General features: G+C 33.3%; 1 protein-coding gene across 6 annotated transcripts in view; it reads left to right on the forward strand.

The window, feature by feature from the left end:
- Syx1A (Syntaxin 1A) overlaps window positions 1-26,518 on the forward strand; it is a 71,879-nt gene that overhangs the window by 2,592 nt on the left and 42,769 nt on the right. For 3 of the 6 annotated variants that reach the window (XR_011044293.1, XR_011044292.1, XM_068372320.1), the window contains exons 3-6: window positions 439-621; window positions 5,370-5,443; window positions 6,662-6,799; window positions 26,306-26,416. Coding sequence is in view for 4 of the 6 variants with exons in the window: in XM_068372320.1 (XP_068228421.1) it covers window positions 439-621; window positions 5,370-5,443; window positions 6,662-6,799; window positions 26,306-26,416 (506 nt within the window). In the remaining 2 variants the exon portion in view is untranslated. The remainder of the gene's footprint in view (window positions 1-438; window positions 622-5,369; window positions 5,444-6,661; window positions 6,800-26,305; window positions 26,417-26,518) is intronic. The other 3 variants (XM_068372321.1, XM_068372322.1, XM_068372318.1) reach the window with 1 other exon arrangement.

A 26,518-nucleotide genomic window follows, 5' to 3' on the forward strand; every position in this document is an offset into this window, starting at 1 on the left:
AACTATAAAAAAGAGACATATGTCATCTTGTTCAGCATAAAAACATTTGCTGCAAGTGAACATTTTGAACTTTTTGCCTTATTTGCATGCAGTTGGTAATGCACATTGTTCTAAATTGAAACAGTCTTTCATATATATATATATATATATGTATGTATATATATATATATATATATATGTATGTATATATATATATATATATATACATATATATATGTGTGTATATATATATACATTATACAATATATATATTGTATAATGTATATATATATACACACACACACATATATATATATATATATATATATACACTATTAAAATAGACATGTCATCCTATTCAACATGAAAACATTTGCTGCAAGTTTGAACATTTTGAACTTTTCATGCCTCATATACATCCAATCTACTAATATATTAACAAATACTTTTTTTTTCCAGTTATTGAGCAAAACATCGAATCGGAAGAGCATGTCAGTAAGGCGAGCGCAGATTTAAGGATAAAGAAGACGCAACACTCAACTCTCAGTCGAAAATTTGTAGAAGTTATGACAGAGTACAACCGAACCCAAACTGATTACCGTGAACGTTGTAAAGGAAGGATACAAAGACAGCTGGAAATTAGTAAGTTTTCTCTACTTTATAACTATTTTTTAACTATTTTTAACTATTTTTGTTTGTTATTAATGATTTCTAACATTTTAAATGATCTAGCATTGGCATTTATATTTTTAACAGCTTGAAATTTAGTAATTTTTTTCTTAATGATTTTTAACTTTCATTTTTTTTTTAAATTTGTATTTTTTTCCTAATAACGATTTTTAACTTTTACTTTTTTTTTTTTTTTTTAATTTATTTCCATCTTATTTTTATGACCTTGCATTAGCAGTTATATTTTTAACAGCTGGAAATTAGTAAGTTTTCTCTTCTTTAAAACTATTTTTTAACTATGTTTGTTATTAATGATTTCTAACTTTTTTTTAATGATCTAGCATTGGCATTTATATTTTTAACAGCTTGAAATTTAATAACTTTTTTGTTCTTAGTAATTTGTTTTAACATTCATTTTGTTATTAATGATTTCTACCTTTTTAAATGACCTGGCATTAGCATTTATATTTTTAACAGCCTGAAATTTAAAGTTTTTTTACTTTTATTATTATTATTATTATTATTATTATTATTATTATTATTATTATTAATGATTTCTAACTTTTTTTAGTGACCTGGTATTGTCAGTTATATTTTTAACAGAGCTTGAAATTTAGAGATTTTTTTTTAACAATTTTAACTTTATTTTATTAACGATTTTTAACTTATTTTTTAATGATCTAGCATTGTCAGTTATAATTTTAACAAAGAGCTTGAAATATAGTGATTTTTTTTGTTCTTAATAACGATTTTTAACTTTTTTCTTTCTTTTTATATTTGTGTTATTAACGATTTCTAACTTATTTTTAATGACCTAGCATTATCAGTTATATTGTTAACATAGACAGCTGGAAATTATTAAGTTTTCTCTACTTGATAACGATTTTTAACTTCGTTTACTATATTTTATTGTATTATTAATGATTTTTAACTTTTTTTTTTAGTGTTCTGGCATTAGTAATGATATTTTTAACAGAGCCAATTTGGAAATAGCAATTTTCTGTTCTTAGTAAAGATTTTTAACTTTTTTTAATTATTAACGATTTCTAATTTTTCTAATAACCTAGCATTATCAGTTATAATTTCTAATAGAGAAGTTGAAATTAGTAAGTTATTTTTTCTTAATAACGATTTTTAACCTTTTTTGGGGGGGTGGTTCCTTATTAACGATTTCTAACTTTATTTTTTAATAACTTAGCATTATCGGTTATATTTTTGCCAGAGAGCTTAAAATTAGTAAGTTTACTCTACTTGATAACAATTTTTAACTTCTTCTTTTTTATTGTTCTTATTATGGATTTTTAACTTCTTTTTTTTGAGTGTCCTGACATTAGCAATGATAATTTTAACAGGGCCAATTGGGAAATATAAATTTTCTGTTTTTAGTAATGATTTTTTACTTTTTTCTCTAATTTATGTTAATGATAATCTTAACTTTTTCCCCTGTTTGTTGTTATTTACAATTTTTAACTTATTTTTAGTGTCCTGACATTAGCAATTATAATTTTAGCAGACAAATAGAAACAAATAATTTTTCGGTTCTTAGCGACGATTTTTAACTTTTTTTTTTATTTATTGAGGATTTTCAACTTTTCCTGTCGTGTCAATGTCAATTATATTTTTTAACATATGTAATTCTTGTTCGAAAAAATTTATGTAGAAGAAGTGGATTGAAAGAACTCCATGGTGTATTAAGAAAAATAATCGTATTGCTGCAAAGCACTTATCTTTTTCAGACAAATTTCTGAATGTTAACATATTTACTACCGTTATGTGTAGGATATAATATTTTTTTTCCTTAAATGCAAGATTATTTTACTCACTAAATGTCCAAAACTTTAAATATAAAGATTGTAGTTATGCTTCTTTGGTGTTTTCCTGTACTGTAATGTTTTGACTACAGTTTATCTTACGGTTATCAAAGTGTGAGAGTAAAATGGTTACCGTTGTTAATCGTTTTAATGTCGAATAATGTTTTGTATAAAAAATATCATAGCATGATACATGTGAAATGTTTTGCTAAATGTTTCCTTTTGTTTTCTTTCTGTTCTCTTCATATCCAGGTATATTGTTTTATCATAAACTAGAATTAATCTTTTCATGGCGGTGAAATATCATGTACTGAATAATGTTGCATATACTAGTGGGCCCTTTGCGTCAATAGGCATAGGAGGAGATGTGGATGCTAGAAGAGAAGAGATGAGCACATGTCAATATTATTTTATTTATATTAACATTGTCGTACGAATAGTTTTCGTAAGCATCATTTGCTTTCGGGTGCACAGCGATCTATCCAACATGGCGGTGAAATATCATGTACTGAATAATGTTGCATATACTAGTAGGCCCTTTGCGTCAATAGGCATAGGAGGAGATGATGATGATGCTAGAAGAGAAGAGATGAGCACATGTCAGTATTTTATTCATATTAACATTGCCATATGAATAGTTTTCGTAAGCATCATTTGCTTTCCGGTGCACGGCGATCTATTCAACCCGAGGTCGACGAAGACTGAGAAGACAATAAGGGTCCGGAGTTCGGCATACCCAAGCCCAGGTTATTGCTATTAACTGCCAGATTATCTCAGCTTTGTGCCATAGGCCTGTTTACACTGTAAGCCTATTGAAAGGAGAGGAGATGGAAAATTTTTAGTTTAGTGCGTACGTCCATATAAAACTAAGCTTTGAGAGAGAAGCATCAAATTAATAGATGTTATTAGTAACATTAAATTTTTTCAGATTTCCAAATAGTTTTTAACTGTGCAAACTTTTATTTGGATGGGTAATCTCCCAAAAGCACAGACCTCGTAACTGTAACGTAATAACTATCTTATATATGCCTTCTTGAAGCAACTTAATATCCAGATATTGGGCTGACAAAAATAAGTATTTACCATTGAACAGTGTTACTTTTAATAAAATTTTGTTTGTGCTACCTTTTCCCATAGTTTGATAGAAATCGAAGGAAAATTGTTTTGCTAGAACCGCTAGGCAAAACTGAGGAGTTAGCTTAGCGTTTGAAACAGGGCAGATTTAGCTAGATTCACTTTCTTAGCCAGAAGACTCTTTCATATTCTTAGATTAACAAAGGAAGAAAAAGGGGTAAAAATCTTGAGCTCGTTACTATAAAACCACGAAACCTCGTTAATAGCTAGAGACATAATCAATTAGTCTAGTCTTTTCTGGATTTTCCCTTGAACTAAACCTTGATTTCCTTATAAGTCTAGAATTCTTAACATGCTCAACTACCATCTAAACATTCCTCTCCATAATAGAAATCGTAAGCAACTACACGTTTCACAACGATTATCTAAATTACAATATTCCGGCACGAGATACAAAGGAATGAGGATCTTGATCACCCAGCAATAACTCCCATGAACAATGCTCTCTGGAATTACTAACAAATTATAAGACATTTCTTATTACTGATAACCTAAATTGCAATTCCATCCAATCTGGAGGGGGTACAAACACATACGCTATGACCGAGGTCGGCGAGAAGAATGAAACAGCCAAAGGGATGTTGTGTACCACAAGTTGTGGCTATTGTTATTAACTACCAGATTATCTCAATACTGTACTACAGTTCTAAGCCTATTGAAATGAAAGAAAACAGGGAAATATTTAGTTTTAGGTAGTGTCTATATAAAACAAGGCTTTGGGACAGAAGCATTATGATCATCAGACGTGTATAAAGAAGGGATTTTGACGAAAGAAAAATCTATTTCTGGGCGAGGAACCTGTGTCGCCCAGTGAAATGCTTCTTAAAGCACCATTTCAAAGGTATAAATACTGCTAAATATACCTGAGAAAAAAGTTGCATGAAATGCCAGGAATATACCCAGCTCGCTCACCCCTAAAGGGTGTCGGTATTAAAACTGGGGCGAGTGATACCATTACCAGAGGTCCCTTTCCAATTAGACTTCATAAAAAGCAGAAATCCTGTTATCTCTTCCTTCCAATTTCCTTCCAGCTATTCCTCAGTTAAAGTTCTTCATACTCAAAGACTCACATGCAATACTAGACAATATTGAAGTTAAGATTTCTTTGCGAATTATTGGAATCATAGATTTCTGTATTTATTCTATTAGCCAAAAAATTTACAATTTGCTCACAAGAACTATTTTTTTCTAAAATGTTGGAATTGAGTAAATCTGTATGAATGATATAATTTATAAGTATATTCATCCTCATCCTCCTATTGTAATTTTTTTTAACATTGTGCATGTAACAATTGTAGGCTATCTTTTGCAACTTCATTTTTAGTCTTGTGAAATCAGGGAATTAGTTATTATTTACTGTATGAATAATTTTATTCATTTATACCTTCCCATCAGCCTCTACCTTCATACTTAATTGTATTTTTTTCTTTGTCAGCATGTCCAATATGAAAACATTATGTTGCATCCATGGTTTGGTGTTTGTCATGCATGAGTGACATTATACGAATCAATATTGCAATTGGACAGTAGGCCTACTGTGGGGTATTTGATCTGAATTATTGATGGTATAATAACGAAGAAGGGATTGCCTTCGGAACTACTCTCTACAGAATTATGTTTAGCAGGATGTATTGTTAACAAATTTTTGGTTTCTCAAAGCATGAGGGAAGTAGAAGATTCTTGGCTGTTTTAAAATGTCTAATCTATAAGTTTTCAAGATTTTCACTTATGAAAATTTCCCATTTTCTCCCCACATCACTAACTTCTGCATTGCAGCCGGTCGAAATACAACCAGCGATGAATTAGAAGAGATGTTAGAGAAGGGGAATCCAGCAGTCTTCACACAGGGGGTAAAGACTTGAAAGTTTCTTTTTCAGTATAGTTTTATCATAGCCTGTCTTTGTAATAGATTAATTCTATAGATTTACAGTACTGTACATATACAACAACTTTGATATCAGAAAAAATTATCTCTGGTGATTTTACATGATTCTTGTGTGAAAATAGTATTATACTAATGAAAAGTTTCTTCTTAAGTGTTTTAATTCATTTTTGCTCGTCATAACTAGAAAAGTGTAATTTACATTCATGTACAGATACTGTTAGTCCCGCACTTACTCAGATTAAATTGCACTTGTTCAGTTTCTATATTCAGTAAAGTTAGTCTGAAGTTTTTGGTATTAAAAATCAATTGCTGTCGTTTGCTGAATTTTGATAAATAGTTTCATGATAGACTTAAGATGCTCTGAGGAGTACTGTGCTATGATAACATAGCTTTGAAATTCTGAAGCTTAAATAGCTAAACTTTTAATACAATTGTTTCATGATAGACTTAAGATGCTTTGAAGTACTGTACCATGATAATCTAGCTTTCAAATTCTGTAGCTTAAATGGCTAAACATTAATACAATAGTTTCACGATAGACCTAAGATGCTTTGAAGTACTGTGCTATGATAACATAGCTTTGAAATTCTGAAGCTTAAATAGCTAAACTTTTGTATTAATAGTTTCATGATAGACTTAAGATGCTTTGAAGTACTGTACCATTATAACGTAGGTTTGAAATTCTGAAGCTTAAATGGCTAAACTTTAATACAATAGTTTCATGATAGACTGAAGATGCCATGAAGACTACTGTGCTATGATAACATAGCTTTGAAATTCTGAAGCTTAAATAACTAAACTTTTAATACAATAGTTTCATGGTAGACTTGAGATGCTTTGAAGTACTGTACCATTATAACGTAACTAAAATATCATTGCTTTGGTAGAAAGTCATGGTATCATTTTAGTAGTTTCATGATAGACGTTTAGATACTATGAAGTACTGTACCATGATAACATAGCTATGAAATTCTGTAACTAAAATACCATTGCTTTGATAGAATATCATGCTATCATTTTCTAAACGTTAATACAGTAGTTTCACGATAGACTTTAGATACTACGAAGTACTGTACCATGATTACGTAGCTTTGAAATTCTGTAGCTAAAATACTGTTGCTTAGGTCGAGTTAATAAGTTATCGCAGTCTGTAGCATTGTACTAATTTTTAATTATTTGGCAGATTATTATGGAAACGCAGCAAGCAAAACAAACTTTAGCAGATATAGAAGCCCGTCACAACGACATCATCAAGTTGGAAAACTCCATAAGGGAACTTCATGACATGTTCATGGATATGGCTATGTTAGTGGAAAGTCAGGTGAGAACACTAATTTTCTTTCATTTCTTTTATTTTGTTTTTCTTAAAATCTCTGTATATTATTTTTATGGTTTGGGGTAAATACCCATTTTATTTTGATTGTTTTTTCTTTTGTTCCTTAAACAAGTTTTTCTTTAATTTGTATATATTAATTTTAGATTTTATACCTTAATTTTTCTTGAATATATTTTGAGTTATTATTTTATCATACCGTAATTTATTACTCATTTTTGAAAATTTTGAAAATTTTGTTTCATGGTTATTTAATTCAAATTTTATGATTGTTTTAGACTTCATTTTTGTTTTGTTTGCTGTGACAATATTCTTTTAAGTGCTTCCACAGAACATCATCATAACATTGTAAGTATTCTCTTGTTACGGCCTAATATTTTACTTTTCACCGACATATCTAGTTACTGCAATATTTCTTAGCTCCTCACAGTGAATCTAATCATTTGATAATACTGTATGCTGTTTTTCTTAAGCTGCAAAGCCCATTCTGCAGCTCAATCTAAGATTCTGTTCCTCCTTCATGCTCAATTCTCTTAACTTTCTCTTCTTTGCTAATTTGGAAATTAACATTCATCTTGTTCATTTCTCTCTTTTTCATCCTAGTGTTTAATTAAAAATAAGAGAAGTTTTGAAATAAAGCACATTCATGCTAATTTATTATTGTATTAAAGTAGTTTGTGATTACAGTAATATTTGCTAAAAAATCATATTTTGATTTTGATCTGTACAATATAATATTTATAACATCACTTTGGGCTACCAGTGTGGTTCATACTAGAATTTTTGGTAAATTTATAAAACATATTGAATAATATATAGAAATTTGTTTGTAGGTAGTCGATGTTAATGAATGGAATGCTGTTATTCTACAGGAACTTCATATATGCCAGTTTACAAAGAATGGAGGCTAATTTTACATGATACATTCTAGTTTTTTTAAACTGAGGCAGGTTTGATCATGTACTGTGGTTTCCCATGCTCCTTCAGATTGGCCCTGTGTTTACGACTATGTCTATATCATTACTCGATAGATTCGCTTATATACACTTGCTGAAATGTGTACACGGTTCAGTCAGGGAAATTTCATACAGTACATGGTTAGAGGAAGCTTAACATAAGAAACTGCATGAAACAGGTTTTAAAAGATACATAAGTACTTTTGCTATTCAAACCCAAAGCAAATTTTTTTTTAAGGTTTCCAAACCATTCAGTTTTTCATAAGTAGGTAGTGTGCTCTTTAAAATTTTCCAGAGGATTTTGGGCAATTTATGCTGATTTTTCTAGGATGAATACTCTTGCCTTCTTTATAGCTTTTTTATCATTGTAATTATAACAAGGTGGTTCAGTTAGTCATCATCCAAAGTAAATTACTTCCCAAATGATAATTTGAAGACCATGATGTAATAGTACAGTAATAAAGCTATTCAGTTGTCAGTTTAAGTTGGGATACGTTTTTATCGTATCCAAAGGAGATTTTGCTATGGCCATATCCCTATATCTACCTGAATCAGTCATGCAGTCGCAGTCAGTAATTTGGGTGGTGTGAGGGAATTGGCAGACTGATAAACATCTTCCCCCTAGTGAATCTGTGATCGGCCTCTTGCTGCTTTGTTTCACGCTCAGCTGAGTTTTCTATACCATCCCATGTGTGGTGTTTGTTTGGATGTTTGCTCAGGAAACTATGCCTTACGTGAAAGATTCAGTTTGTGGTGGACAGTCAAGGAAAACTACATTGCTATTTTCACTAGGAACTAACTGGCACTCCAGTTTTAAAGTTAATTTTCTAATAAAGTAGTTTGCTCTTGAACTGAATCTTTGATATGGCTTTATGTGTATAATTTGCAATGGCTTCACTAATGCCTGGCCTTAATACTGTATAGTACTGGAAATTAACCTTGACTGTAATTATATTATGAGAAAATTATGCTAAGACTAATGTTGCTTTTAAAGGAATATATGAACTCTAGTATGGTCAGCCATTAATGGAAAAATTCAGATGGTGTGCTATAGAATAACTTTCATTTTGCTTTTGAGTGTTTTCTTTCTTTCTAAGCATTAACGTGTAAACTCCATGTTCTTAGGAAACTGATACTGGTGCCCTACACCCTGTCACTTCCCCTCAGCAAAGCTGTTATCAGAGGACAACAAAGTTGTCCATTAATGTATATCTGTGACTCAGCATCTATCTTCTCCCCTCACTAACAAATATGTAAAACACAAAGAGAAGTTTTAAGTATTTTTCGTCTCGTAACGAGTCTTCAGTGAGAGGAAGAGTTAAGAAAGAAAAAAAAAACTACAAGTACAAAAACTGTAGTCTTTTTTTATTGAAAAAATATTGCAAAGTTTTCAGAGAACATTCAGTAAATGAGATGTCTTGTGCAAAAGTTTTAATGTATCAAGGTATGGGAGTGTAAAGACTGATTAAGACTGGTCGTGAAAGTGATAGATAAGTAGATAAATCAGAAGCCGAAAGAAACGAGGGACAAAAAACATATCAGTGGGCTAGTAAGGAACGTAGAGACAAAAACAAAATTTTAATAATAGAATTCTTTATTTCTACATTCACCTGATGTTCGTATTGCTTCTCTCCCGAAGCTATCTAAATGTCGATGTGTACCCTTAAATGAATGATTTCCCATTTTCTTTCCTTGTAGTGTGCCTCCCTCTCTAGTTAAGTAGAGTGAATCTGAAGGTTGGCAGCAACTATCTAGGTGTGGGTATGTCATAGTTCCTTTGTCTTTTTAGCCATGAAGTTGAAACCATTTCATTAGCCTCTAGGCATCACTCGGAGGGGTCATGTTATAAACATCAGGTGAGTATAGAAATGATAAATTTTGTTATTAAAATTCTATTTATTTCTATGAAACTCCCCTGATATTGATATTCTTTTTGCTAACTGCCAGACTCTGATGGAGGTGGGTTAGTGAAGAAAAGAGATAGGAAAGTAACAACTCCAATTAAAACATTATCAAACATATAAGCTTATTTCTAGTAGGGCGTCGGTAGGATAGTTCAGGTCAAGTAGATAGGGTCTCTGTTACGGCCCTCCCCTTTGATGAAGGAATTATCTAAATGGAAGACAGCCTGTGAATAGTGGTTTTCACACGCCCCTGCTTTATAAACGACGCCCACAGGGTGTTCGCGCGAGGGTAGTAACCTCTGCATTCCATACTTTAATTTCTCTGGTAGATTTGGAAGTATTTATATCAGAAAAGTGTAAGGAAGGACTCTTTTTACCGGGCGTCACAGGTATCTCCCCAGAAATAGATTTTTCCTTTGTCAAAATCCCTTTGCTAGTACAGGTAACCAGTTATAATCCCAAGCAAACTTGTAATCACTTGAGTTTCTAGATAGGATTCTAAACTTATTCCCACCATGAACTTTTTCTACCTATATACTTTAATTTACCAACATTTTGAACTATCTCATAGAGAAAATTAATACCATAACTTGAACATAGTTTAAGAAAAATTATTGATTGATTATGAGTTATCTGGCATCCTGACATCTAAGGTCATTGACGCCGAAAAGAAAAAGGATTAGCAGTAAATGCTTATTTACATTATATCCGCCACAGTTGCTTCAGTGCCAAAGTCCAGTAATTTTCTAAGAAAGCTGACTCGGAATGCCGTTGAACTGATTCCAAAAATTCTTTCAAAAGATTTTTACGGAAGTATAATGAGGTAGATGCAGTATCCCTTTATCTGACTCGAATCAAGGTCCTTATATGTCTGTTACTAAAACCTTGACTAGAAACATCATAGAATTTAGGAAAGAGGCTGTCCCCAAATCCTAAATTCACAATCCAATTAGGAACATGTACCCTTAATATTTCGGTGTTCAGTACTCGAAATAAAATCTTAAGTACTCTTACAGCACATAAAAAAGGGATTTTGAAGAAGGAAAAATCTATTTCTCGGCGAGGAACCTGTGTCACCCAGTGAAATGCTCCTCTAGCACCATTTCTAAGGCATAGTTATTGCTGAATATACCAGAGAAAAAAAGAGATGCATGGAATGCCAGGAATAAACCCAGCTCGCTCACTCTTTGAGTGTCGGTATAGAAAACTGGGGCGTGATTGAACCATGACCATAGATCGAAATAAAATCTTAAGTACTCTTACAGCAAATAAAAATGGGTTTTCTGACATATTCTTACCTTTCCTCTTTTAAAGGGAAAGGAGAAAATTGAGGCTAACATTTGGTCTTAGAATAATTAAATAGATAGAGATAAAAATTATAATCTTCCCATCTTTAAAACAAAATTTTTAAGAAAAAACATGCAGAAGCTAACTCTATAAAGCAAATTTGCTATTGCTAAAATGGTTTCGGCTATGAGATCATTAAAAGGAACATCTTACAAAAGTTCAGACTAATAACCTTTTAAAATGTAAGATTCAATTTTTATTCCAATAATTTGTTCTGACAACTTTAGGTTTTTCAATAGTTATAAACCTGAAGGACTAATAATATCTTAAGCTGATAGATCTAAGCGTAGATACTTGAGCATTGTATTATCTGTAGACCTCATCCTTTATAGCCTCAATAGACAGTTTCCTCTCATAAAATAAAATAAAAAAACTCTACAAACTATCCAAACAAATCTTTTTTTACAGAAACATTAATTGATCGGCATCAATAAGGGCAATCCTTCCAAATTCCTTGATACAGTTTATTGAAAGATGCCCTATTGTGACCTAAGATAGACCGTCCAAAGGACTTGCAAAAAGAACGGGGCTCTTAGAATACAGTGGATAGAACTCATGTGATTGTACTGTAGATGTTTGGGTGAACAGACCTCAAAACCAATTAATTGTCTTAATGTATTGAATTCATAAGGTAACCTCTTTGGACAGAACCACAGAAGCCACAGAACTTAACACACCCTCTCTGGGGCCAAAAAGGAGACACCAGTCGTCTGCTGTTTGCAGAAACCCTGCACTTGCATAACGCAGCTCAAATGATGGAGAAGGAAGGTACATACAGACCTAGATTTGATTAATCCTGTAACAGTTTTCACCTACCCATTTAAGGGAGCTGAAACTGTTGAATAAAACATATCTGTTCTATGCTGAGCGGAGTTGCAAACATGTTCGTGTTGGCCTTCTCCTCCAACTTTAAATCCCCAAACACACTAAAGGCTGAGAAAGCATTTAATTGAGATTATCTAATTTCTCTTCTCCTAGAATAAACTGAGGTAGAAGAATAGTGCCCTTAAATTTTTTCATGATAACAGTGCCTCTGGCATCAGGAACGGGGATTCTGATCTTGTTCTCTCCTGGTTCTGAATCTATGCCAGTGCTGTAGTCATGCTGTTTAAAAAGGCTGTCATGCACTTACCAATTTTTAGAGATTTCTGAGCCTAATTGGTCTAGAACAAGGCTTGATTCCTTCTTTGATTCCCTGGCCAAAGAAATTCCATAGCTGCACCCCCATTTCCTAGGAGGCATTCATGAAAAGAGATGTCAACAATTCTTACTTTCATAAATACTCGCTGGTTCAACAACAAGTCTTGTTGCACCATTCAACTAGTTGAAGTTAATTTTGTATCTTTAATGCATCTAATACACTGGAATACAAATCTACTCCAGGTTGTAACTCCTGTACCGTTGTTGGAGGTGAAACTGGAAATCACTTTTACGAGCGACTCAAAGAAAAGAGCATCTCCGTAGAAACCTCTCCACATCCAAACTAATAGATCTCATTCTCTTGAACTTTTCTAACAAAAGAAGAAAACACTGAATCCTCTTTTCTCATGAAAAGGTCTGAAAAAGTATTGTTCCTTTTTAATCCCAAAGAAAGAATCCTTAAAGTTGGACACACATTCTCCAAATTGACCAGGACTCTTCACCTGCTCAGGCTCCAGTGTGATAATACCAGTTAATCTGAGTCCCTTCCAAACACTTGTTAAATAAAACAGTCAATTTGAAAGAAAAAACCTAATCCCAAAATAATCCCATTCATACGAGATAAGAACCATGATGATGATGATGATCATGAGGAACTGTACCGAGACAAATATGGGCACAGAATAGGAATCTTCGAACTGGTTTTAAACCAAAGGTGTTTTTAGGAATCCCTGAGAATGGGAATGAGTACGCTCACATCTGATTGGACTAAAAAATTTCAAATTCCTTTCCTCCCTGTCCCCAGACTGACAAAGGCTTTTCCATTAAAAACTTTGAGAACTGTAATCCTGTTAAGAATTAAAACAACCGATGTATAAATCCTGGAGAAAGCTCCAAGACCACCTCTACTAAATCTAATCTAGAAGTTTTCCAATCTCTACTACAAAAGGTTGCCCTTGTTGAATATTTAGATAACCTGAAAAATTTTATGGGTCTTTTGACAGGGAAGCATCGAAAGACACGATGAAGTCAATATCCCTCTCCTATCCCGTCCAGAACCTGCTGTTTGGGTTGAAGGTTTTCCCAAACCTGAATAGGGAAAAGAATTCTTCCTATTTGACTATCTCTGAAAGAGCTGCATAATATTATCATATAAGTAAACTAAGTTCTATAGCCATCCTAGGTGGACTTTTTTCAGAGCAAAAACATTGTATCACCATTACGAAAAGAAATCCCTTGAAGGTACCAAAGAAAATCTTGTAGTAGTTGTTACTAATTGGTTGGGAGGAAAGGAGAGTTCACAAGAAATAGACCTCGGAGCATCACTGCATTCTAGAGACTACAATACTAGTTTTGTAACATCAATATTTTACCTAATATGGGAACCAATACATGGTTAGTAGCCAAAAAGTATGCATGTGCACTGGGTACCATCTCAACCGTAAAGGAACACAGTTGTTCCCTACTCTTACCACGCAATTCATGAACGCAGATGCAGTCTTTTGAGACTCATTCGAAAAATGGTTTGACTAAATTTTGGTAGCCTAGAACAAGGTAAAGATCCCTAAAGCCTGAAAGTTTTCTTCTGAAAGACTCAAAAGAAAAAATTCCACTATAAGATTTAGAGATAATTTACATTTTACTCCCAACTTTAGTGAATATCATTTCTTAAGTTAACCAACTAAAAAATTTTACTCAAGAACTTCCTTTGCATTCATAATGTGTTTTAGAGAATTTGCTTGATCAGAGGCCCAAATCTGGATTGCGTATCAGAGGTGTATTAAATACCCCCGATGCTCGCAACCATGATGAGAAAACTGAAAAGTCAAAGAAACTATGATGTATCATGCCATCAACCTCCAGGTATATTTGATACACTAAAGGTAGAGGAGTACTCAACTATTTTGCAAGGAAAGAAGATGGGAAATTTTTTATAAGGGTACACTTCGACATTTAAATAGCTTCGAGAGAAAAACAATATGAACATCAGGGGAGTATCATAGAAATAAAAGAGAATTGTAGCTTTTAGTTATGCATTCGACTTTTGTCATGGGAAGGACAAATAGGTGATATAGAATTGTATGATGATAGTTCTTATCGGTTCACCTTTATCCTTGTGCATTTTACATGAGTTGTATTACACTATTATGTTAGATAGAAATATTGACATTATTAAAGAATTTAAGATATTTTATACTAAATTAGGTATTAAAAGTTCATGTTTTTCAGGCCATCTAAATCTTAAACACTAATGTAGGCAACATTCCAACATTATATGTATATGACTATCATGTATTTTGATAGACATATTGCATTAAGCCATGCTGACTCACATCAGTAATTTAAATAAACGTAAGAGAAATTTTTTTTAAAAATCCAACCATTTTACCAAGGTACTTTTTAGAGGAATCCATATTTTTGGGGATTGATCTTTTTACCTCTTTCCCAATAAATATCACATTTCAAGGTTTTCTAAGTGAAGTTTTTTATAATTATTTTGTCATTCATTATGTATAGGTTAACTGTTATTTTGGTTTTGTTATTGAGAAATTAAGTTCAATAATTAGTAAGACTATGTGGTAGCCGAAATTCAAACCGCAGTACTTTTAACGAACTGTGTGAGTGCTTTTCTTTATAACCGAACAGAACAGAGCATTTGCAATGTTAGTTACTTATATCTTTATCATTACTTGTACTATAGCTCGGACATTATACCATTTACAGTACATAAATATTCTCTCTCTCTCTCTCTCTCTCTCTCTCTCTCTCTCTCTCTCTCTCTCTCTCTCTCTCTCTCTCTCTCTCTCTCTCTCTCTCTAGAAATAGCAATGGTTTCATACTTAAATGTTTACACTAATATACTAAAATGTGCAACACTAGACTCAGTTTATAGAAGCTCATATTGTTGGCGAATAATACCATTCTTGTTCATTAGATTGGGACTTTTAAATCTGTCTTTCATTTAGATGACATTAATAGAAATTTGCCGAGTACTCTATACCTCTTTAATGTATCCTTACTTTTTAAATACTTAGGCTTTTACATTTCTCAACATTTAATCACTAATCAAAAAGCACAGTCTATAAACTCCGCAACAATGAGGTACTATAAACAAGTAAATAAAGATCTTTTTTTATTGACAATACTGTATGTATGAATGTGTGTGCCGCTTTATGGGAGAGTTGCGTCGCTGGTAAAAGAAATGAAATGGCATGAAAGTTTATTCATACCAATTTATAATTGATAAAGTTCATGAAAAGTAATTGATATTGCATAAAATTATTTGTGAAGTATTAAATTATATACCATTATCCAAAAATATTTTTGTTTTTCATTGTAGACATATGAATGTGGTTTTAGGCTGTTTAATGAAGACTTATTTTATATTTTCGTAGGAGCATGTGCTGTTATATGATACAGAGCTCATGAATTTGGCAATATTTATCCCTTTTATGTATAGTTGAAATCATCATATGTACCCATAGATTCAATGCACATATTCTTCATATTTATTTGTAGATATTGCAGCAATTTCTGTTCTCCATAATGCACACACCCTTTTTATAGTAACATAAGCAAAATGTAGAGTTTTGTATGCCCTTTATTTGTATTTTATTTGGTTTTCAATACTGCCATTCTTAGCTGAATAAGCACATTTTGTACATTTGCTTATTTAGTACTGAGAATGTTTGAGTTTAACCTGTATGATTATTTAGAAAGAGGAGCCTAGAGTACCAGTGGGGAATTCTGAGTGTGCACATCCCGGTATGAAGAGATGGATAAGCCTTAAAATAGTGCATTGAGCAAAATATTGATGCATTTCTCTCGGAGCTGATTAATTCAAACAGATATTGCTGTCATAACATTGAAAGCTTTTTGTATAACATTCAATCTTGTACCGCATGATATTTTGCTCCTTAAATTCCCAGACAAAAAGTGAGAGCCAAGTTAACATGACAATGCTCTCTCTCTCTCTCTCTCTCTCTCTCTCTCTCTCTCTCTCTCTCTCTCTCTCTCTCTCTCTCTCTCTCTCTCTCTCTCTCTCTCATTTATTCCACTCATGTTTTTCAACCATTTTGCATTTTGTTTAAGGTTGAGAAAATATACTGTCATCTATATGTCTGCATTATTTATCCTCCTCTCAAATAGAGTATTAAAACAGCTCAAGAAGAAAGTTTGCTGGCTTGCTCGCTGCGATAGATTAAAATTCTCATTTTGAAAATACCTTATAATATCTAGGGTCTTAGACAGCCCTAAAGTTAAAGTAATAGCGTTAGAAATGATGTACAGTATAATAATATTGTATTTAGTCCTTGATTTTTTTTCATTACCACGTCATTCTTCTTCTCTAAGGTGAAAATAATGTATTTAGATTATCAGTAATGCAAAAAAAAAATTATGAAGATAAAAGTATAATATTTTATTACCAGTGCGTTCGATAAATTATGGTAGTAAACTGGCGAAGATGAATTCTAAGATGCACGAATGTAAGTAACAAGATTTATATAGTCATGGAATTCTTTTCTTATATAATCTTTACATTAACGTGGATTAAAATAACACAGATTTACCATTTTCCTATTCAAGTGAAAATTCCTAAGCCAGCAGCTTTTCTCTTGAGTGCTCTAAACTTTCATTATCACATATGGTAATGTTAATTGAATTATGGGAGCATTTACATACAGATCCCATTAGTTCTTTATTGTATGAGAACATGAATTAAATTGCCTCGGTTGTATTTTGGTTTCGAGTGTTTAAAACTGCTTTCTTTGGTTTAGCACTGTGAATTTTAGTTGCCTGTATTATCCTCTCCTTATTTGTCTGTTTATTTTTATTCCCGTTTTCTACTCTCGAGTACTGTGTTGCATCAAGTAAATGCAATGAATATGAAACATTTTTAGGCCATATCTGGAAAGCTCTATGATTATGTATTTTCTAAACCATATACTTTTTTTTTACACTTTTTCACTGAAAATTAGAATAAGCCTTTAAAGAATTTTAATGATACAGTAGTTATCTTAAATGTCAAACAATACACTAAAATTATGGTATAGCTCCAAAGTGTTTATGGAAATATATACAGTAGTATATATACTTTACCTGCTGGGCATTAGGGAATTTTTGGGCTTGTTCATTCGTTCTTGTCTTGGGTTAGATATGAGGGATTTTATCCTTAGTAGATTATTTTACATCGTGTAATATAAGATGCAGCCATGTTAGTTTTTCTGGGGCGGCCTGTGACGGCCGGTGAAAAGTCCTTCTTTGTACCTTTTCTAATATAAATCTTCCAAATATACTAGAGAAAGATAAAAGCATGGAATGCAGAGGTTACAACCCTCGCGCGAACACCTTGTAGGTGTCGTATATTTAACAAGGGCGTGCGACTATTATTCAAACCATATAAAATAGTCATTGCTAACTATTATTCAAACCACATCATAAAAGATTTTTTTAAATATTGGGTAAATTCGGTTTCTCTTGCTTGATAATAATTCCAATGTTTTAACCTCTCGTCTGAGGATCTCTCCTGTGTTACAGTACGTGCAATGACCTCTTTCAACGTTAATCATTTGAGTTTTTAGACTTGAAATTCATTTGAACCTATTGCTGCAAGTTTTTATTTCCAAAGTGTTACAGACGATGGGTTGAAAATTCTATAAACAAAACAAATGAAACTATTTCTTTGGGCCTTGGTTTTCAGGAGCTGAATACATTTTCTTTTATTTATAGTTAGCTAACAAAGTTTGTTTGATTGTATTGTCTGGGCAGAGAGGAAGATTTTAGTTTGACTAATCCTTTTTTTTTTTTATTTATTAATGTTTTAAGATTTTATGTCTTGGTTCTGGGTTTGTCGGGTAAAAGCATTTCAAGTTTAGTTTTTTGGGGGAAATTGAATTTAACAGATTTTTGCAGGATTTGGATAATTATGTATTTTAATTATTTTTTTGTTCAAGGGGTATTATTTAAGTTTGTATTAAAAACTAAAACTAAAATTTCTTTACAATTGTGTTAAACAAAACACTGAGAATCCAATTGTTGATCTCCACAAGATCACTCATATTTGCTTTCACCAAATTCAGTGAAGGTAGGACACGTACTAGCTCCGAATTAAAAATGTGCAATTACGGGAAGTGTGGATATGTGAGGAAATACTTTACTTTACATACTTAAGAAATTTGAACCTTGTTTATGGCTTTTATTATATCAGAAGGAATAGCCATATAGATACTGGATATTTACTCATTAACACTTTGAGCCCCAAACCTCCACCAAATGATTTGGCACTCAAGCCTCATCCCCTTTTATAAACATTTTACTTAACTCAACTCATCTTAGTATAACAACTATACAAGATAGGACTTCGCAACGTTTATTATCGTATAGCCGAATAAGTTTTCTTTCCGGTGATATAAGATGTTACATATTTTGTAAAATTTCTAAATACGTAAATAATGAGTAAAAACTGTTATTTACTGAATGTAAATTACATCATATGGCACTAAAGGGAGTAGAAATAGTGTACGTAAGTTACGTCCAATGTCACTCAAAGTGTTAACATTTTATTATTCTTTGCCACTTGTAGAGCTGCTGTTAAGTACACAAGTATATTTTACTGTAATTGACTATTTATAGAGCAGTACTTTACATGAAAATTTCAGAGAATATATCTATGAAAATGTAATCTAATACATCAAAGATATTGGATAGATAGAGGTTTTATTTCTAATGGAAATCTATAACTAAAAGGAGATGGGCTCGCTTGTATAATATAGAATTAGATTTACAAGGCATGCAATGGGAGCATATTTATTTAAAGAAAATTATGCTGTGAACTATATACACAGAACAAATGATACTCCACAGTGAAAACTATACGAATCTGCTTATAGTGTAGCATGGGGCATGTGAAGAACCGTGAAGAACCATAACACAATCAATTTGTCATTCGTAAGGACATCCTTATCTTCGAGATTGTTCAAAGTTTCATTGTTGGCTAGGTCTTGTGTCCCCTGCTTTGGTCCTACATATTAATGGGCTTTTTTCCAGTAACGTATGATATATGTTTTATAAGATTTTCCCCAAATAAACGATTTCATAGACTGAAGTTCATGTGAAGGATATATTTTTGAATGCTATAGCAATTGGGATAAGGTATAGTTAAAGTTATAATTGAAAAGAGGCCAAATAGAATGGATGAATAATAACAAGTGGAAAGCAATATAGTTGTGGCTTAATGGACATCGCAAAGAACCTATAGTACTATAGTACCACGCATGGTGTGCTATACAAGGCAAGCTGAAGTGGTATCCCAGTAAAGGGTCATTAAGGTTAAGAATACGGTGGGAGAGTCTATGGTGTAGCTGTGTGGCGGCAATATCTGTTCAGGGATGGAGGATGTTTAGAGATTTAATAGCTACAATCCAGAGGATACTGTCTCATCCCTGGTCCTTTAAGCAGAAAATAGTCACCAAGAACATTTTCCTTTACTGGCTAAAAAAAGTGGTTTTAGTGCCTAAAGTAATACAATAAATAGCAAAGTATAATAGGAAAGAATGTGACCTTACAAAGTGACAGCATTCAGTACCTTTGTTGACTTTTAAATGTAATTATCATTTTTCTCAATTTCAAGTACAGGTACTTGACATTGTCCTATCTTCACTCCTTTTTTACATAAGATTCCAGTAGTTCTGGCAGGCCAGGTTTTACATTTTATGGGGTTTACCTTCTTCAGTTCCTTTTAACTCGTCATCTTTTCTTCATGGTGCTTCATGAGAAATTAACTTGAATTGTTAGTATTCTTTTCCAATCTGGAAGACCTGACTGATAGAAGCCCATTGCTTCCCCCAGACTGTAAGGCTGTCTTCATCATTCGTTGGTTTTACCTGATGGAGGAAAGTCTTTTAAAATGTTTTGCATTTGTCTTGTGAGCAAGCCTAGAGCTATCAAAGTCTTGTTGCCAGGATGCTATAAGCCCAAGGGCTCCAACAGGGAAAAGTAGCCCAGTGAGGAAAGGAAATATGGAAGTAAATAAACTTCAAGAGAAGTAACAAACAATTGTAAAATATTTTAAAAACAGTATAACAGCATTAAAATAGATCTTTCATATATAAATTATAAACGAGGGACCTATGTCAGCCTGTTGAATATATAAACATTCAATGCAAGTTTGAACTTTTGAAGTTTCACCGATTCAACGGCTTCATTAGGTAAATTATTCCACAGTACTCAATAAAACTTATAGAGTACTGTGTAGTGTTGAGCCTTATGATGGAGAAGCCATAACTATTAGAATTTACTGCATACCTAGTATTACGAGCAGGATGGTAATGTCTAGGAAGATCTGAATGCAAAGAATGGTCAGAATTATGAAAATTCATATGCAACAAGCATGAAGAACTAACTGAACGACGGTGCCAGAGATTAATATCTAGATCAGGAATGAGGAATTTAATAGACTGCGAGTTCATGTCCAACAAATTAAGATGAGATTCAGCAGCTGAAGACTAGGCAGGAGAACAATACTCATTGGCTTTATATGAAATATAGTTAAAAGCAATTTTGTATTCTATATAACTATTTCTAGTGATTTTATGCATGATAGAGAGAGAAAGGGAGTTTTGTGTGTGTACTGTAAAGAATTTCACCAAAAAAATAGTGACATATTTAGAATTACACAAACAATTACAAATTTCTTTGAGAACGTTGATAGAAATGTGTCGAAAATATTTTAAGGTTGATATTGTTTCAGCAGAATAGAGCACAAGAGGAAAAGAGAAAAATTATGATTTTGACTGATTTAAAGCTTTCACCTACAAAATATCATGGGCAGTATTTGAACTTGTACTATTAATTTGTCCTCCAATTGAATACGTAATAAGTGAAAATATATACAGTACTGTATTTTGATATCAACAATTATATAGTACATTAAATTAAAACATGAACAAAAATTGCAACGTCTTGAGGCATAGCTACTATGCAGTGAAGCAAGACTTTTATTGCATTCAGTTAAGCTTCTGTTCACAGTTGGATACTAATTTTAACATTGTTTTAAAACTGAATTTATTTTTATAGCATGTTTAAAAAACATAAGCATTACAAATAAGGCTGTAAAGTAACACGACAATAGCCAAGAACAGAAATAACTATACTTTACTCCAAGAAAACATTTACTAAAAGCAGAGTACAGCAGTGATTTTGCATTTTTATTTTAAACCATTTGAAAGGATAATGAATTGCCTTTCCATCGATATGTATTTTATTGCCACTTATGCCAGGTCTAGCTTAGAATAGCCTGAAAAAAAACTTCAGTTATGTTTGAGAGACTGTATGTGTGTGGTTAGTATGTTTTCTTTTTACTATAAAATAGTTTTCCATTAAAGATATTGACATTGCATATAAAAGTATGTAATTTTTATTAAAAAAAACTTTTGTTTTATTTACTGTCAATTTTAATATATCGAAGTCTAGAGTTGTGATCCCTGTTGCCGATGAACGATAATTTGATAGGCTTTAGCTTTACGATACAAGTGTGTATTTGTCTTGAACCACAGAAACTAATCAAAGTTCTTAGGGTTACACGGTTATATCCATCATATCCTATGTGATCCACTATACTGGAATTTCACTTACCTGGAATCATTAAGAAATTGACTGCTTAGGGATCCCGTTCTCATCGTGAGTGTTGATCTCTTTAATAAGACGAAAGTACTAACTCGAAGTCTTTGCACGTGTCAGCTTTCGTGCTATGTACACGTTTGTATATATATTATTCATTCCTAAACCATGTTCGAACTCTGAATCAGTTTTTCGCTTAAGATTGAATGCAAATAGTATAGCATTAATTGGTTTCCCATTCATGGATGCTCGTATTACGGGCAATTTTTTTACATAGTTTACACTATTGAAATACAGTACTGTACAGTATGTAAAAATGTACCAAAAACAATTAGAAGATAGGATTAATAGAATAAATGAATAATATAGAACTTGTAAACATTGAGCTTCACTTATCTGTAGTAAGAAGAGTGAATGGCTTGAGTGGAAGGTGATGAGGAAGGAAGGAGGAGGTGTTAGTGTCAATTGGAAGAAGAACCCCTTCTATAAACACATTGGGTAACTACCCGTCTGGAGTTCTTTTACATTTGTGCCTTTGTTGTTGCACTAGCTGATTCATCTGAAGGCCCTTTTACGAAAAACTGAAGGAGAGCTTTGTCTCGACTCAATTCATAATCATTATAAATAACTAGTTACTGCTTTACTTGGATCATCTTTTTTCACGAGACTGTGTAATTAAACCCATTTTTCTGTTCCCTTTATAAATGAATTAGCAGCATATTCCCTTTCTTCTTCCTCCTTGGAAGACTTGTCCTCTTTGACTACCTGTTGCTGCTCAATGTAAAGGTGCCAGAGTTACTCTGTTGCCAGTGTGTTTCAGGGTCCTTCACCATCTCCTCAACACCTTCCTCAGCTTCTAAGCCCAAGGAACTGCATAAGAAAACAACGTTTTCAATCACATGCTTAGTCTCAAGCTCAGGTTCAAAGTCCCTCTGCTACACAGTCTGGCCACATCACTTCACTTAGAATTCATTGTTCTGAAAGATGGTTCCCCCCAGACCTTGTCAAAGAAGTTCAGAGTATGGAAAATGTTTAAAGTGGATCTTCAAAAGTGTTAACTGTCTATCAGAGGTGAACTCAAATCATCTTTGTAAAAGGACTTTTGGGTAGAGCTTTTAGAAGTTGGATATTATTTGTTTGTCGATGGGGTGGCCGACAGTTGTCGTATTGGGAACGGGAACTTTTCAGTGATAAAGGAATACTTTGCTGGTAATTCTTTTTTCATTTCGTGAGATTGAGCTGGTGTACTGTCCATGAAGCGGAGGGCTTAAGTAGCACCTGTTTCTCCTAGACATATCTTTTCACTCAGGGCCCAAACTTTTTATGCATTCACCCAATGAAAAATTGCTTAGTTACCCGGGCTTTATTGTTGGTGCTCCACATCGCACGTAAATTGTCCTGCAGGGTTTTTCGGAATAGTAAACAAAGAGTGTCTTAACCTTTAGGTTCCTGTTTGGATTCCTTCACAGCAGCATTTAGCCTTGCTGGAGACTGTAGCCATCCCTGATAGTCAACCCGTCGTATGTCTTAGCAAAGGCATCGGCTGCTTTGGTGTACGAACTGGAAGCCCTCCCATGCCGCACTGCTGAATGAATGCCAGATCGTCTCTTGAATTTTTCAACTCTGGGGGTACCTGATATGCCTGCTGCGATGTTCCTTCTCCTGCGTTGTCTTTGGCCTGAACACACACAAGATTACTGACTGTGGCAGATTATCGTCTCGGTGACCGTGTCTCCAGCGATTTTCTTGTCATTAATCCAGAGGAGAAGCAGTCTCTCCATCTCATCATGGACGTGGCTCCTCTTACTATAAAAGACAGTCGTGCCCTTAGAAGGTGTTGCTGCCTTGATGACTTCCTTTTGCTTACGGATCGTGCCTATCGTTGACGGATTTCGGCCATATTCCTTAGCGATCACTCTTAACTGCATGCCAGTCTCATATTTCTTGATTATGTCAAGCTTCGTTTCCATAGAAAGCATCCTATTCTTCTTTCCGTGAACATCAGCAACATTCTTGGGACCCATGGCTGATACTGTCCAAGTTGAATAAGGCAACAGGATACTGTAACTATAAGTACGAAAGCAAAAAGCAAATACACCATATGAATTCAATGTAAATGGTAGCGCTACTGAAATGAAATGGTCGAGGAACGCCTTTACCTGATGCATGATGGGAAAAATGCTGACCAATAGGAGAGCAGGATCTTATGGAAGTAACTAGCATCACAGTAGAGAGATAACCAATGGGAGAACAGGACAATGCTTGTGAGTTTACAGTTTTGCAGCGTGCAAATTTTAAAATTATTTTCTCAGCGGCCAGGCGAATGTCCTTTCGTATCACGAGGGTTTTTTTGTAGTACAAGGTGAGAAAATCTTAGTATCTCTTTTCGTACCATGAATTTTTCGTATACAGAAACTTTCGTATCGAGAGGTATTACTATAGTAGAAATAGTCAGTATCTAAAGTCTAAGATAAACCCTTACAATGCGATCAATATGAAAGATAGAGTGCAAAATGTATAAAATTACCCGAGTAGATGAAGTAAAGATGATAGTTGGAAAAATTAAAAAGGAAATTTACAACAAAAAACCTGAATACTGTAAATAGAAAAAGATTATATTAGAGAAGATATGATATGGGTACTAAAGTTTAACTAGACCACTTAGTTAAAACATGTAACTCTCATAGTGATGGCCAAGGTAAGAGAACAAAACAATAAGGCATATCACTATAAAGGAGTAATGGAGCAGGTATTGCTGTGTCTGTAACTACATATATACTGCAGCACTTTAAGATGAAAAACTAGAATGGGCAATAGTTTTTCTGAAGTAAAGGAAAGTTTCTACTTCCAGAAAACAGCTACTTGCAAAGTTGATTTTATTTTAAGTCTTTATTCCTCAAGGACAAGATTTTTGTCAATAAAAGAATAATACAGTACTTGTTTTACATGTATTTATGTGAAAGGCACAATATTCTTGTATTTTTAACTGTTAAGTGCTTTTAGGTTTAATAAAACTACAATTACTGTATAATATATCTGAAAAATTTGTCAAACTTCACGTATCAGTACTGTATACCGTATACCTAAACTTTCACATGAACCTGAGCTAGCTTTATATGAAATACACATGCTGTCACTTTAAACATAGTTTAGTTTGAATTCTTATTGTGAATCACAATATCCACCTGTACAGAAGAAAATTTTTGTTCAAAGGAAAACTGTGTAAAGACTTTTAGTAACTTGTTTGTTTATTATTTTTGTTTAAATCTTTATTTCTTGTTTTGAATGTTGGTTGTCTAGGCCATGTTTTAAACAGCAAAACTTTTATTTTTAGTTTTGATTCCTTTTTGTGCACATTAAATCATGACAATTTATCGGAGCTGATTGGAAAGAATGGCCTAAAGGAGATTTCAGTTAATATCATGGGTTTTTGTATTTGTGTATATGTTGATGTTAATTTATATAATGTCGAAAAAACAAAATCACACGCAAATCTTAAAATCGCAGTTTTATTTGACGGCGTATGCGAGATTTAAAAAGAAATCAGGCAAATTTTAAATCTGAAAGTTTATTCATAAAGGTGCATGATGATCCATCTGTTTATCCATGGTATTAGCTTTAGTCCCAGAACCTTTTTTTATTTGATAAAATATATATAGTCCAGTGACCCTTTATTGACTCATCTCACTAGGGGGAGATGATAGATCGCATTGAGTATCATGTTGAGCATGCAGTGGATTATGTCCAGACTGCCACACAAGACACAAAAAAAGCAGTGAAATATCAAAGTAAAGCGAGGCGGGTAAGTCTGTTGGTTTTCCACTTGGGGAGCACAGGAACGACAGCAACGGTGTCTTAGGTGTGGAGATGTGCGCGTTGTCAGGAGCCTGCTTTTGGGTTATAGGTAGACTCTGTACATAGTTTATCCCCTTTTGTAGGTTGGCATGATGGAAGAGTAGTTCACCAATGAGGTATTTTTTGTAGTTTTTTCTTTTTTTTTCATTAGAGGAATGACATAACAATAGGCCGTCTTGCCTTACTAACTGTCGGTGTGACTGCTATCTTTGACCCAAGTTCGAGATACACCTATGACTTAAAATCTCTGTTGTGGTTCAAAGTAGTTATTCACATAACCTTAGATGCTTCTAGAAGGGACAGTTTAATATCTGAAGTCTGTTGAAACTAACATTGTCATTCAGGATTTATCAGTTCATATTTCTTTCCGCTATTTCATTAGTCTCTTTTTATTGTTTCTGAATGCCAATTTTGTGCATTACATGTCCTTACCTATAACCCAGTGTAGGCTTTGCACATCACACACATAAAAGTATGTACACTACAGTAGCCACAGAAAGTTCATATCTGTATAGGTGTATAGTAGCCACCACCATAAGGATTTTTTTTCACATGTGGTGATGATTGTTGCTGAATGTGTCATCATTAATTGTTTTTTGTGTCTCTCTGCCTCTCTCCTCTCTGCCTGCTTCCCTCACCAACCCACGATTGATCGATCAACTACCAACCACTAGGGGGAGATGATTGATAGGATTGAATATCACGTAGATCAGTCCGTCGAATATGTCGGCAAAGCTATGGAGGACACTAAAAAGGCACTTAAGTATCAAAGCAAAGCACGTAAGGTGAGTAATGGCCAATTTTTCACTTTTATATCATCATTACAGCTAGATGCTAATGTATTTTTTCTTTCTCTTTTTTCACCCTTATTTCCTCCATATATATTT

This window comes from Palaemon carinicauda, chromosome 4, assembly GCF_036898095.1.
Source record: "Palaemon carinicauda isolate YSFRI2023 chromosome 4, ASM3689809v2, whole genome shotgun sequence".
NCBI lineage: Eukaryota > Metazoa > Arthropoda > Malacostraca > Decapoda > Palaemonidae > Palaemon > Palaemon carinicauda.